Source organism: Pelobates fuscus, chromosome 1, assembly GCF_036172605.1.
Source record: "Pelobates fuscus isolate aPelFus1 chromosome 1, aPelFus1.pri, whole genome shotgun sequence".
Taxonomy (NCBI): Eukaryota; Metazoa; Chordata; class Amphibia; order Anura; family Pelobatidae; genus Pelobates; species Pelobates fuscus.
In genome coordinates this window covers 270937170-270952662 of record NC_086317.1, presented here as the reverse complement: position 1 = coordinate 270952662, position 15493 = coordinate 270937170, and the positions used below count along the sequence as shown (strand labels likewise).

At 41.8% G+C, this 15493-nt stretch overlaps 1 protein-coding gene across 1 annotated transcript in view; it reads left to right on the top strand.

Annotated features, from left to right (window-relative positions):
- The window catches only part of CRCP (CGRP receptor component), a 56447-nt gene that overhangs the window by 18959 nt on the left and 21995 nt on the right, over window positions 1-15493 (top strand). The window contains exon 4 of the mRNA XM_063457251.1: window positions 330-424. Coding sequence (XP_063313321.1) covers window positions 330-424 — 95 coding nt within the window. The remainder of the gene's footprint in view (window positions 1-329; window positions 425-15493) is intronic.

Sequence of the window (15493 nt, the reverse complement as noted above, 5' to 3'; positions counted from 1 at the left end):
GCTAGAGTGTCCCTTTAAAATATGATTAGGAGAAATCCGACTTGATCAGAACAAATGTTTGCAAACTCTCAGGGAGCATTCAGTAACTGTTATATTTCTGTGTGTTCTCCAGAGTATTGTCCATTGTCCAATAATGTGGACTCTTTTTGTCTTGTTCATTTGGAAATTATTTGGCAAAATCATTAGATGAGTGTTATTTTTTTTTTTTTTTTTTTTAGTATGCTGATTTGTTCAGTTGCCATTCTTGCGTACATTCTAGTAAGCATTTTTCTATGTATGTGCTAATTTTTGAAAAATAAATATCTTAATTAACTTAATTTATATTTTAGACACTGAAATATCTGTCCAGCTCACCATGTCGACTTCAAAGTCCAGAGATATTGCAAGAATTTCTAACAGCTATGAAAAGCCATAAATTAACCAAGTAAGTACTAGGGTACATGTAGGCCGTTATATAAAGATACCAGTATATTATGATTGGATGGCACTTGATGCGTACATTTTTGTGAGTGGAATGAGTTGATAAAAGATGTTCGTGATAAACATTAGGGTAATCACTGTTCTCCACTGTGGCTCACAGCTACTTTTCCAATGCATGTCTCAAAAACCACTGTCCATTTCACGCAGCCACCTGTTTTTTTTTTTTTTCTGTTTAGCTTTTTGAAGTAGCAGTTTCCTTTCGCTCCTAGCCAGTCATAGTGGATGCTTGTGGATGGATTCTGCCCTATAGGTCTAAAGCAGTCATATTCGTGACCTTTGCTGAGCCAAGGGTATAGCAAGTAGTCTAGCAAGGAAGTGAACACATTCATACCCAAAGTATACCTTACAAAATACTCCCATATGCTGTTGGTCCCAGGTGATGGTAAAGGTAGGGACTAACACATTATTATTAAAAGATCTTTGGAAGGTCTATAAGAAAATGAGAGGTTAATAGGAATTCAACATCCTTGGATCATGTCCTTGCAGTCTCACTGCTCAATTATCTGTCTAAAGGCACAGTGTGTTTAATTTAGAAATGCATATCTCTTGCTCTATTACTTCCCTGCTAAAGCCTGAAGGGGTTTCCTCTGTAAATAAGCTTCAATTAACAGTGCAGGAGATAAGAACATCTAAAGTAAACACACTTTGCTGTACTATATGAATGCAAATTAAGGCATTGTTTTCATGTGGCCATGTTAATCACAGCTGGGGGAGGTTTGATTATGGCTGCAAGAAGCTCATCAAAAAGTCTGGGGCCACTAAAAATGGCCCCAGCAGACAGAGGTGAGCCCTAGGTATCCATTGATGTGGGCAGGGGTTTAAACATGCTCATATCAAATATGCAGGGTGTTTCATGCCGTCCTTTAGGCATTTAAGCCTACTTTGTATAGGACGGCATGGGACATCCTAACGTCCTTAAGGGGTTAAACAGCAAATAAATACAGTAAAAACAAAATTATAGTAGCACCTATCTAGTGTGGCATAAATACATAAAGTAATATTCCAATATTGCAAAATGTGACACTCACAGAATCATATATGTTCTGTTTAGTAATATTGGAACTTTACACAGGTATGCCATGCTAGATAGATTTATCTTTTGTTTTCACTGTATTAAACTTGGCTTAAAGGATCATTATAGGGTCAGGAACACAAACATGTATTCCTGACCCTATAGTGTTAACACCGCCCCCCTGCGCCCCTCATGTCTCCATAAATATAGCAAAATCCTACTTTATTCAAGCCTGAAGCTGTAGCTCTGCATGCTGTTTGCCTCAGAGAAACAAGCAGTCTGCTGACCTCATCCGAAGTGGTAGCCTGATTCAAACACAGCCGTGGCCAATCAGCATCTCCTCATAGAGATTAATTGAATCAATGAATCTCTGTGAGGAAAGTTCAGTGTCTGCATGCAGAGGGAGGAGACACTGAATGTTTGGATGCATTTTAGGCAGCCATGACACAGGAAGGATCTCTAACAGCCATCTGAGGAGTGGCCAGTGAAGTTAGCACTAGGCTGTAACGTAAAGACTGCATTTTCTCTGACAAGACAGTGTTTACAGCAAAAGCCTGAAGGTAATGATTCTACTCACCAGAACAAATTCAATAAGCTGTAGTTATTCTGGTGACTATAGTGTCCCTTTAATGTCCCATTAAGTTCAACATTTGATATGTAAATCATATCTTTAAAGTGACTCTGCTGTTTTTTTTGTTTAGTTTTTCCTTTCCTTTCCTTATATCTCCTGTATCTTAATTATACTCCCTCCCTTGTTACTTGCCTTTATTTATATATATTATCATTTCTTCCTTGTGCTGGATCTCAAACCTGAATGCAGCCATTTTGTTGTTCTCCGCCCATGATGTCTGCTGATATTCCTACTGTGGGACTGGTTGTACTGTTGGATTGTGGGTAAATTTGATTGGTAATGGAAACAGAACCTTACGTTAAGCTACGCCTGTTGTAAAATTTTGTCAACTTGATTGCTATACAGAAAGAAAAAAAATATCTCTACTTTTCTTTGTATATTATTAAAACCAGAGTGCTCAGGAGAAAAATAAAAACAGTTTCAGACATAGAGACGTACCGGTATGTAGAAGCAGATAAGATAAACTTTATTTTTGTTGACAGAGCAGCTTTAAGTTTGCATTTCAAAAAAATAATGTTGCCACTTGTAAACATTCCCAAATTTTAGAATTTGTTTGCATTTTCTAACTAGCAATACAAATATAAAAAGGCTCCTCAGGCTTATGTGGCGATTCAGCACACAGCTTGAGGCATTCAATGTAATTTCCACCCATCAGAGTCTTGCCGAGTGCAGTAGATATTTGCGTCCAGTTTAATGAGCACATTATAAACACTTTTTCATAACATCCTGTGTTAAGCCTCTGCTCACCAATAATAACTATTTAATCTGCACTTGCTTCTTTGATGAAAGCCATATGTTCCAATTATCTTGTTAACCCATTTACATAGTGGATTGTCATAATTACTAGTGGAAAAATGATCAGTAAAATACATGCCTTGTGTTTCAACACCATTTTTTAATTTCTGGGTAACAGCAAACATATTGATTCTCATCTATAATGTCATCCATATGTAGCCAGAGGCAATTGGTGAATCAGATGACATGAGGCAAATGGAGGACCTAACCTTGAAATAATAAGAATATAAAACTCTGGTATCAAATGGGTGCTTGGGGTCTGGGGGACTGACCTTTCTTCCCAGGAACCATCCTACATGGTGTGGTAGGCCTTATGGTCGGCATAATTCATGGAGCTCAGAACATACAGCTTTAGCTTTGACTGACCATAAATTCATCAGAGCTGTCATCAGGGGCTTTAGTGCACACCTGTGGTGCAATGGGCACCATAGTAGTAGGTCCTGATAAAATTAGATCTTGCAGGCATCCAATGCAATGTGGGTAGTCATCCCTCAGTAGAACAGTAAAGGATTAAATCTCACTGCCTTGTGTGTCCTCTCCATTGGTGCATCCAACAGTTGTGTCAGAATAGTACCGGAGATGTTAGAGTGTAGCTTGAAGTTGTTAAGGGTCATACAGTTCTAAAAGGCAAGGAAATATGATTTTTTTTTTGCCACCACCTATTTTTAAAGCAGTCAAGGCGGTGACAAGGAAGTATCAGCTGGGAAAGGTGAGCCAATAAATGAGATATTTTGGAACATGTTTGTAGGCGATCCTGGCAAATTATTTTATGGTCCATTGTGAGGTGGCTCATGACTGAAGTACAGTGACTCAAGTACAGTTTATGGGGTAGAATTGCTACCCTCCTATCAAGAGGCGAGATTTCCCAATCCCTTAATGGAGCAGTAGTATCAGAAGAAAGTCTGATGGTTCTAAAGTAGGCTCCATGTCACTCACCAGGATAAAGGTGTATGAATAAGGTAGCTTCTGTAGGTCGATTTCCTGGAGTTTAGTCTTATGCTCCTATCTCAGGAACAATGCTTATATGCACACTTGTACTTTATGCTTGGACACATATAACAGAATCCGATTGCAAGAAATGTAGAAAATGAAATGACTTAAAGTGGCTCTGTCACTTTATGGAGTCTGTTCATATTTTGCAAAGACCCACAATGGTTTACTTATCTGAACCTGTCCCTCTCTGCCGTGCTTTTCATGAGATCCTCTTCAGCTCCTGGAGCTTCATCTGATAGGAGCCAATGTCATACTTGAGAGTGCAACACTAGTGTCTATGGAGGCTTAACGGGAGACTCTATAGACAAAACCTTTTTCACTAGTGACAGCTGAGGGCTTGACATAGCTTGGCAGTGGTTGCTCAGCCTGTTTGTCAAGCCTATGAAAAATGCATAGGACAAAGTACTCTATACTTTGTCGTATGATATCTTTTGATTGTGTTGTAATTTCTGTGACATTCCAACACAGTCAAGGTGAGTATTTCATAAAGATTGTATCTTTATTACATACTAGTTTGGGTGGGAGGGGATGACAGAGCTGCTGTATAGTGGTACAGTTAATTTGTGGTATTTTTATTTTGTTGCAAAGACCCTACAAATTGACATGTCCTTTTGTGCTGAGGAGGGATCAGCTGATGCTCACCCAATGAATGTCAGGAATAATAGGCATTTGGGTTCTGCAGCTCTGGAGAAACCAGATGTAATAAGCCCACAAGAGAGGAAACCTAGTGTCCAGTGGGGACCATAAGTAAGAAGGCAAAACTTTGCAAAAAGTCTTTCCCCATTACCTGGAGAACAGCGCCAGGGTACTCTTCCATAAGCTCTACAGCAGACAATTGTGGTTACGATGGTTGGAGTAACCATTTATGTTGATGTTTACAAATAACTCATTTGCAAGTGCTATAATTATATAGTATGAAACGGTTATCCGTGCCATATAGTTTTTATTTAATGCAAGACCTAGCATTATGAACCTATAATATGCATGTATAGATGTAAAATGCATATTAGTACATGGTTTATATTAGTAGGAGCAGCCCAAAGTGTTCATATTTTTAAATATCCTACAGCAGGTAATGGTTAAAATGTAGTTTTCACTTGACATCAACTTTTTTTTTTTTTTGCCATACTAATGTACATTTTAGAAGGAATAACAAGGCAGAAACCGCCAATTTCAAAGCCACTTTCATATGGAAGATCAATGTTTACAAATAAATGTAAGATTATCAGATATCAAACACTCTTTGATCCGTTTTTAGATCTTTTGCAGAACTTAGAGCTGAATGTTAAATACTAAATGGTAAACCCTATTTATTTTTTATTACACGCTGGGCACAAAACCCAGAACAGTCTGATCGTATTTCAAACTAACAAATATACACACTGGCAGCTGGTCAAAAAAGCACACACAGAAACACCGGGTTAGTCACTAAACTCTGAGTTTTTGCAAATGAAATCTGAAAAAAAAAAAATTGACCCAAAAATAGCTGATTTGGAAACCTTATTGTCAGGATCTTACCTGATGTGGAGTCCGACGTGCAGAGTTATACGCTCACCCTTGCAAATATACACAGACCAAGGTGACCAGGTAAGAAGCCACCTAGGCTGTGAGTCTGTGCACGGGGGCTGTGCAGGAATATAGCTACAGGTCGTAGTACAGGCAAGGACAAGCAGAACAGTAGTCATGGAAAGCCAAAGTCAGAGGAAGCCGGAGGTCAGAGTAAACGATGAGATAAGCCAAGGTCAGGAGCTGTCTGGAGAACACTGGATCAAGATACACAAAAACAGGAACCAGAGTCAATGAACTGACACTGCACTCGGAGAGAGGTTCATATCCCCTGTTGGGAACTTCTGGGGCAACCACGTCTGGCCGTCTAGATGTCACAGTGAGAACCGTGACACTTATATAACTCCGTCATAGTCACAACATGACTAATGTTTCATAATCAAAAAGCCTGCAAAAAAGCAAGTCAACCATAATAAGGATAAAAACAACCAGACTCAAACAAAGGTTCAATCAGACACACAAACACTAATACTAAAACACACCCAGCCATGCACACAATGAAAAACACCACATGTAGCCAGACACACAAAGTGTAACACACACAGCATCACAGACACTAGTGTTCATGAACTAAACTTCAAATTGTGGTAAATTAAAACTGGGTTTTAAAATGTAAGCTAAATCAGCCAAGCTGTGACTAGAGCTGAGTTAAAGAATATTTTCACATTAGCCTTTTTTGCCTAAATTTTGCAGTTCACTTTAATTTATTTCACTAAAATGTAGAGTTTAGTGAATAACCCCGAGAGCCTAAAGGGATACTATATTGTTAGAAATACAAGTCTGTATTCCTAACACTATAGCTCCCTCTGCATCCCCCCTCCCTTGCACACATTGAATCAGTGCTTTCCTGTGGGGATTTTACTGATGCTGGATGAACTCATGCAAGGCGACTTAAAGTTGCCTAGAAAGCAGAAAGCGCCTGTAGTGGCTGTCTGGTAGACAGCCACTTGAGGCTGTCCTACTACTGCAATGTAAACATTGCGGTTTCACTAAAACGGCAATGATTTACATTATAGGGCTAAGGGGGACAGGGACACTGCACCCAGACCACTTCAATGAGCTGACGTGGTCTGGGTGTCTATTGTGTCCCTTCAACAGATGCACTTGGTGTCAAATATACACACAAACACAGCCTGCACTCAGTGTCACATAAATATACACATACACACAAACACATACAAATAGGCACACAGCATCACAGACACCTAAACAGCATAAAACACATAAAATATCTCCCCCACCCCCCAAAAAAAAACCACTATTGGAGTTTGGAGTGTATAAGAAATGTAGATAAGGGGGCGTGGCCTGGTCACCGACCGCGATGGCCGCATAACTCCAGAGCTCCGCTAAATCCACTCTCAATCCAGCATCAGCCATCAGCATCGAGGCCAAATAACTGGCTCAACACCCTCTACTATGCCAGGTATGCACTCCGGCATGAAGCAGAGCACAAAAAAAAAAGGCGACAGGAGAGAAATCGGCAAATCTGTGGCGGACATGCTGACAACTCCACGAGGCAGACAGGCCTCACAAGATGGCCGCCAGCACAGCCCGCGTGGATCCCTCTCCCCGGCCTCCACAACAGGCAGCGATCTACCAGAAACACAACCAGGGGACCCCACACAAATCCTGGCAAAGCTACAGGAGGTGAAAAGCTTTCTAGCCAAAGAAATATCCAACAGCGCAAGGGAGGTCAAGGCGGAGATCCAGGCATTGGGCGCCCGGACGGCGGCCCTGGAGGAGAAAATGGACCAGGTCACACAGGCCCATAACAGCACAGTATCACATTCCAGGGCAATGGAACAACGGATTTGTGAACTGGAACTCCCTGTGGAAGACCTCGCCAACCGCTCCAGACGCAATAATGTGAGGCTTAGGGGTCTCCCCGAAACAACTACAGAAGGTAATCTGGTGAGCAAAATGGAGCACTATTTCAAGCACTTAATCCCAGACATCCCGGATGCATACTGGGCGATCGATCAAGCACACAGAGCGCTCCGAGCCCGCAGAGCGGAGGGTCAGGCCCCCGAGAGACATCATCATCCGCTTTCATTACTATTCTACAAAAGAAGCGGTGATGAAATATGCCAGGACCAACGAGCTAAATTATCAAAACGCCATCATTACCTTGTATCAGGACTTTTCCCCATCCACGCTGCAACGCAGGCGAAACTGGAGACCCCTCACACTACTGCTTCAAGAGCATGAAATCAAGTATACATGGGGTCACCCCTTCAAGTTAGTGGCGTTTAAAGCCGGGGCTACCTACACCCTGCAACCGGGAGGAGATCCACTAAGATTCTTAAGGAGCATCCAGATAGAACCACCAAGAGGTTTTGCCCTATCCGGAGAATCGCTACCTGAACTTAAAGATCTGCCCGAGGACTGGACAGTTACCAAAGCAGCTAAAGCCTCAACAGACCGCCACACCTGAGACCCTCAGCGGACACCTCACAACCATTTTCGGTTCACTCTCCCAACAAGCCGGGACCCGGTTCCACATGGGAGAAGGACTCACTTGAACTGCCTAATACGTTGTCGCTGACAGTTAACCGGTATTGTATGTAGCCCATACCTAGATACCTTCATTTACAGGGGACTCAATGTCTCGCACCCAGCACTGTGGGGGATGATTACCGGTGGTGGGTTGTGCTTGTGTACTGTATGTTGTAGATATGATGACCCCCACACGGAGGCAAGGGGAATAGTGGGGATAATAAGGCCTATTGCACTCGCCTCCGTTAGAGTACCCCAGCACGCGGTACACTACCAGTCAATTGGGGCACATGGGACATTGGGTGTTCCACCCCCCCCCCCCCCCCTTACGTGCTACAGGTAAAATGCCCCCGGTACGGTCACAGTCAAAACTTAATATCCTGTAGACCGGGGCTGGTTGGCAGTGGTACACACTACATACCAGCAATACGCAAAAATAGAAATCACATAACGGGTACATGAAAACAATACAAAAAATTTTTTTTTTTAAAAAAGCATTGTTTTGTAACCCTTTAAATGCAAGCCTGCTCCCAAAGTTAGCATAATGGAGACAATGGGGCCCATTATATTTCCATGAACAGCAGCACCCCAGCAGCCTGACTGTTATCAGTAAAATAGAACAAATAGGACACAGAATCAACTAGGGACTCAGAGTTTCACACATAGCAATGGGCAATGAGATCACCTTTATTGGGTAGGGCTGATAAACCCCATTACACCCAGAGGGCTTCAAGATAAGGAGCCTAGCTCCACAACTTTAAGGCAGCGTGAGAGGCCTCATGATGAGGCACAGTGGATTGGAGACAACCCCCCCTGCGCAGGACAAAATTTGGACCTGCGAAGGTGGGGGGCACCCCCAACCAACACTGGCAAACTATAAGACCAGTGCGCACAGATTACTATGTAATTATGTACAAAATGTTAACAGTTATTTTATGTTTATGTTCCTGTTTTCATATATGATTTTGGGTATGACCAGCACAAGTGGAGGACGGAACCAGCTCTTATTAGAGGGCCAAGGTATGAAGTTTGTCGAAGAGTGGGTGACCAACAGACGACGGACAGGTAGGGGAGCAACACATCCAGCAATCACACGCCACACGAGAGTAATAGAAACATGACACTGAAAATTCTATCAATTAATGCCAAAGGACTAAATATACCAACCAAACGCAGACTTCTCCTAAGAGATCTAAAAGCAAAAAAGGCAGACATAGCAATAGTGCAGGAGACTCACATACCGAAGGCCTCGCCAACCAAATTAGGGGATAGCATATACAATATTATTCACGAGGCCAGGGCGTTGCGAAAACACGCAGGAGTGGCTGTACTCATACACAAGCGCTGCCCTTTTGTGGTCACACACACGCAGAAGGACCCTGAAGGCAGATTTTTGGCCATCACAGGCAACTACTACAACACCAAAATGCATATTGTAAATTTGTACGCACCTAACAAACCAGATAGCGCTTACTGGAACACTATAGCATCCCTGCTCTCCACCCTACAAGGAGGCATACTGGTGGTGGGAGGGGACCTGAATGCCGTACCCAGCCCAGCTACCGACCGTAGCTCTAAAGCGGGGACTCAGCGCTCACAGGGAAGAGGGGGACAGGACAAACTCCTTCACACTTTCCTCCAACGCACCGGACTTATGGATGCGTGGAGACTCCAACACCCAGACACCTTAGACTATACGTACTACTCGGCACCCCACACTACCTACTCCAGAATAGACAACCTGCTCCTCAATGGAGCTGGTATGGCTAAACTAATCCACTCAGAAATAAACAATATCACATGGTCGGACCATGCAGATGTAACTATAACCTTAGGAATAGGCCAACACCACAACGCCTGGACTTGGAGACTCAACACGGACCTACTCACTGACGATGACATATCCACCACGACACGTCTGAAAATCTTAGACTATTTCACCACTAACGACACGGAAGATATCAACCCAACCACGTTATGGGCAGCACATAAATCAGTGCTATGGGGACACCTCATACAGGCCGCCACACATAAAAAGGGAACCAAAACGAAACACCTCCTAGAATTACAAACTACAATGCGGAAACTTGAACAACAACATAAGCAAAACCCCACCGCCACCATATATACAAGACTTCAAACCGTACGCCACGCCATAAAAGAACTCACCATAGCAGACATAGCACACTCCTTAGTCTGGTCAAAGCGCTTTTTCTACGAAAAAGACAACAAGATGGACACACTACTAGCACGGACCCTCCGACCCAGACAAGGACGTAAGCCCATAACCACACTACGAAACGCAGCCAATGAACTAGTCCACACCCCTAAAGACATCAACAACACATTCACAGAATACTTTCTGAAGCTATACAACCACACCCCAAGAGAAGGGGACGCACAGGCCCAATATATCACGCGCATAACAGAATTCCTATCCCAATTAAACCTGCCCCAGGTGTCCACAGCGGAGGCCAACACACTGGAGAGCCCCATTACACAGGAGGAGGTAGAATCGGTGATATCTGCCCTTAAAGGTCGCAAAGCACCGGGCCCAGACGGCTACGACATGGGCTACTATAAAAGATACAAGGTGGAATTAGCCCCCTACCTCACCAAACTATACAACCACTTCCTCCAAGGCGGTACTCCGGACTGCGACATGGCCACTGCCAACATAATCCTAATCCCCAAACCCGACAAGACGGTACATTAGCCACTAATTACAGACCAATCTCCCTTATAAACACAAACTTAAAAATATTCGCGAAGATATTGGCGAGGAGGCTAACCGGGTGAGCAATAGAACGAGACAGGGATGCCCCTTGTCGCCGCTATTGTTCGCGATAGTTCTAGAGCCACTCCTACATCTTATCAGAACTGATCCAAATATTTAAGGGGTGCAAATCGGGGGGGAGCAATTTAAAACCGCAGCATATGCGGACGATATTCTCCTTACACTCACGGATCCGATTCCCTCAATGGCGAATCTGGAAAAACTACTAGCCGGGTACAAAGTCAATCTCACCAAGTCAACAGCATTGCCATTCCACATACCTGATCACGAGATACAACACATCAGACAAACGTACCACATTAAAACAAATACAACCATGCTCACATATTTAGGCGTTAGACTAACAGCAGACCACAAATTGCTATTCCAACACAACTACACACCACTACTCAATAGACTTAAAACAGACCTAGACAACTGGACAGACAAGCCAATTACATGGCTTGGCCGACTACACTCAGTAAAAATGAATGTACTGCCACGACTGCTATTCCTTTTCCAAGCGCTCCCTGTCCGGGTCACCAAGAGTGACCTAACCGATACACAAAAAGCAATAGATGCCTTTATATGGCAATGAAGGAGACCCAGAATAGCCAAGGCAATATTATATAACCCCAAATGGAGAGGAGGATTGGGTATGCCCCATCTGCACCATTACTACACCGCTGCCCAAGTGGCTCAAATAGCCCACTGGCACTGCCCGAAAAACCAACGCAGATGGGTGGACATAGAATCCCTCATGACTGGGGCAGACCTACCACAGTTCCTCATCTGGGTGCCCAGAGAACACAGGGTACTCTTGCGGACCGAATGCCCGGCAATCCTTAACTCCCTTAGCTTATGGGACCGAGCCGCAAAGAAACTTAAATTAACAGATTTACCATCCTCAATGACTCCGGTCCTGCGCAACAGAGCATTCCCACTTGGATTAAGGGCGCAAGACTTTCACGGCATAGAAGCCACAGGCCTACAGTGTTACACACATCTGTACACAAACAAACAACTAGTATCCTACCAACACCTGCAAAATCTGGCCCCACTAAAAACAAGTGACTTCTTTAGATATGTCCAGATACGAGACTTCGCACAGACTAGAGAAGTCAGAACGGCAATCGCCAAACCGACCACGTTTTTTGAGAGAATATGCTTGCAAGAGCGTATGCCAACCAAACTAATTTCACTACAAATAATATTTCTTACGAAAATATATATGGGTGGATTGGCGCTATTAATGCTAATATAGAGGAGGTGAACAGCAACTACCCCCAAGTGCCCAATAAATCACCAAAAGGCACTATACAAATAGGCTAAAGAGAGAAATATACAAGGGGGGTGCTATACAAACATAATATACTTATATCTGTACATCAATAGATTCTTCAGCAGTCTACTGAATCAATCTAGAAAAAACATAAACAAAATGCACATAGCATAATACTGTTTGAAATTGATATGAGCAATTTAGGTATTGGGTCACTCACGTTATGTAGAGCCTATTTTAGCAGGCTCTGACTGTATAGGCTCCTCAAATCTCCTGTATACTGTACAATCCAGCGAGATCAGCTCCAGCCGCCTCCCAGTGTTTCTCCGGTCACACCACACCACAGCTCAAACGACCAAGTGGTTAAGTATAAAGAAATTTATTAGAAATACTTTTAAAACAAATAGTATATATAAAAAATGCAAAGCACAACGCGTTTCGACTTCCATCTTCTTCTAAGGTGCATAACATACAAGCCGATTCAGTCTCTTTAAATACATCCAGTGCTTTCAATTTTCGCGGGTAAAAGTCCAAATCGCTTCCGTGTTGTGATGTCACTTCCGGGTCCGTCCACCTGACTAGCGTCAATGACGTCATCCCGGTTTGATTCGTATTGTGTCCTTCAACCCGGACGTTATTGTGTTCAGACGCCATCTTTGTGACTGGCATCTTACTTATAAAACATACTTGCAAATAGGGAAAATTAATCAATTGAAAATAATCTGTTCGCTTTTGTTAACATAAAACCTGCTTAATAGAACTTTCCAATAGATGATACATTCTACAATATTAGGAGAAAAATACTTGTTCTCTAGATTTAAATTAATTCCAACTTACTAGTAAAAACGGAAAAACATTTTTCCATGAAAAAAGTTTTCTTAGTTTTTTTTTTTTTATGAGAAAAGATCCTCTTTTCCCCTAAGGGGAAAAATACAATGTATGGAGGAGAAAAAAGCGGTTCTTAAAGGGGAAGTATATCAATAAAATAATAAAAAAATATATATTTTATAAAATTCAAAAATGGCAAAAAAAAAGGGCACGGAAAAAGGCAGATCTACTAAATAAGGGCTGCCATTTCGAAGTCCACATTGAGCCCACCCGGGGTCAGTGTCTCCAAATTGAAGATCCACCTCATCTCACAGCGGCTCAATGTGGACTCGAACTGACCTCCCCTCCAATGGGGTTTAATTGCCTGTATCCCAAAAAAATTAAGCCCTGCAGGATTCCCGCCATGGACGTTTAAAAAGTGTGAAGAAACACTATGTTTTAAAAAACCTCTCCTTATATTGTAGATATGCTCACGATTATAGTCATCGTTTTCCCACCAGAGAGAGAAGGGGCATCCCCACATCAAATCGTTTTGAACCCCTGAACCAAAAAGAGAAACAGATAAGTGTTCCTTTGTTAGAGGAGCGTTGGGACGAACCTCTAGAAAAAACCCCACTCCCTATAAAAAGGAGATACCGAGAAGTAGAAGAAGGGGAAATAGGGGAGGAAAATATTGGAGAGACCCAAGAGGGAAAACAATGAGGAGATAAAAATCTTTAACCTTTCCAAAAAAGTTCTAAATGGTGACCAAAGAAAAATTTTGGGAAAAGGTTTCAAGTTTGTCCCAAGCTGTAATGTTGACCAATTTGACGCTTACACAGATATCAATCGTTTTATGCGAAAATTGTGTATTAAAAAATTATTTGACAGAAAACCTAATATAGAAAATTTAAACACTGGGGAAACAGGGAAAATTGTACATACGGAATTAAAAGCCCCTTCCACTTTTTACCCCATCCACTTAAAATCCAATGCCATGAAGGTCTTTGAAAAGGCGTGTATTAAAGACATAAAAAAGATAAAGGTGAATAAAAAGAACAATCTCACTAAACTAGAATTAGTGGCATTACAGGATTTAAGAAAAGATTCCGAGATTGTAATAAAACCTGCGGATAAGGGGGGGGGGAGTAGTAGTTATGGATAGGGACAAATATATTATGGAAATTAACCGACAACTAGATGATAAAGACACCTATGTCAAATTAAACAAAAATCCCCAACAAGATATCCAAAAGACTTTTGTAGAATATCTGGATAAAGGCCTCTTAAAAGAGATCTTAACCAAAAAAGAGTATGATTATCTGAATAATAAGTCCCCCAAAATTCCAGTGATCTATGTATTACCGAAACTCCACAAGGACGTTAGTAACCCCCCGGGGAGACCCATAGTCTCCGGAGTGGGTTCACTCCTTTCTAACCTGTCCAAATACATAGACACCCTTCTCCAACCTCTAGTGAAAGAAAATCCCTCATACTTAAAAGATTCTATGAGTCTGTTACAAATATTGAAGAATTTTAAATGGCAAAGTGACTTCGCATTTATCACGTGTGACGTCACTAACCTTTACACTTGTATAGAGCATGATATTGGATGCCGAGCCAATTATTCCTTTTTGGAAACATCTGGTTTGTACCCTAAGGAACAAATAGATTTCGTTATGGAGGGACTTTCCTTAATCCTTCGAAACAATTTCTTTTGGTTCGAGGGGGAGTATTATCTGCAACGTCGGGGGACTGCTATGGGGACCAGATTCGCACCCAGTTATGCAAATTTGTTTATGGCCTTTTGGGAAAATTCTTTTGTTTATTCCCAGCATGACTGGAGTGTGAATCTGGTCCTCTATAGAAGGTACATAGACAACATCTTTATCATTTGGAGGGGAGACCATTCCACCTTTTTGGAATTTTTTAATTTTTTAAATTCTAATGAGTGGAATGTTAGGCTGACTCAGGAATACAGCCAGCATAAAATCCATTTTTTGGATCTAGAAATTTCTGCTACAGGGAGTACCATCGATACGTGCACTTTCTTTAAGCCAGTGGATGTTAATGGATACATCCATAAAGAAAGTTGCCATTTTCGTCCATGGCTGGACAACATACCGAAAGGCCAATTTTTACGTATGAGACGAAACTGTACAAAAATAGAAACTTTTGATTCCCAAACCCAATTTTTAAAAGAACAATTTGTAAATAAAGGATATTGTAGTGAACTCTTGGATCAGGAGATTAAACAAGTTAGAGATGTGGAAAGAAATACCCTATTAGAATATAAACCAAAAACTGTATCAGAGGAGAAACAGGATAAAATACCCATTATTTGTAATTATAATCAAGATCATGCAAAACTCAAAAGAATTTTCAACAAAAATTGGTACATCCTACATCAGGATGAAGAAATCCTACCATATCTTAATGATAGACCCAGGTTAATCTTTAGAGGGGCCCATAATCTGAAACAGAAATTAACCACTAGCTATTTAGAACCACCTAAACCGAAAGAAAACTTCTTAACCATTAATAAATCCCTGCAGAAAGGTTTCCACTATTGTGGGGAGTGTATGGGCTGTAGGAACTACAAAAAGAAACCTAAGAAAATAGAAGTGTTTCATTCTAAGATTGGCTCTGTTAATT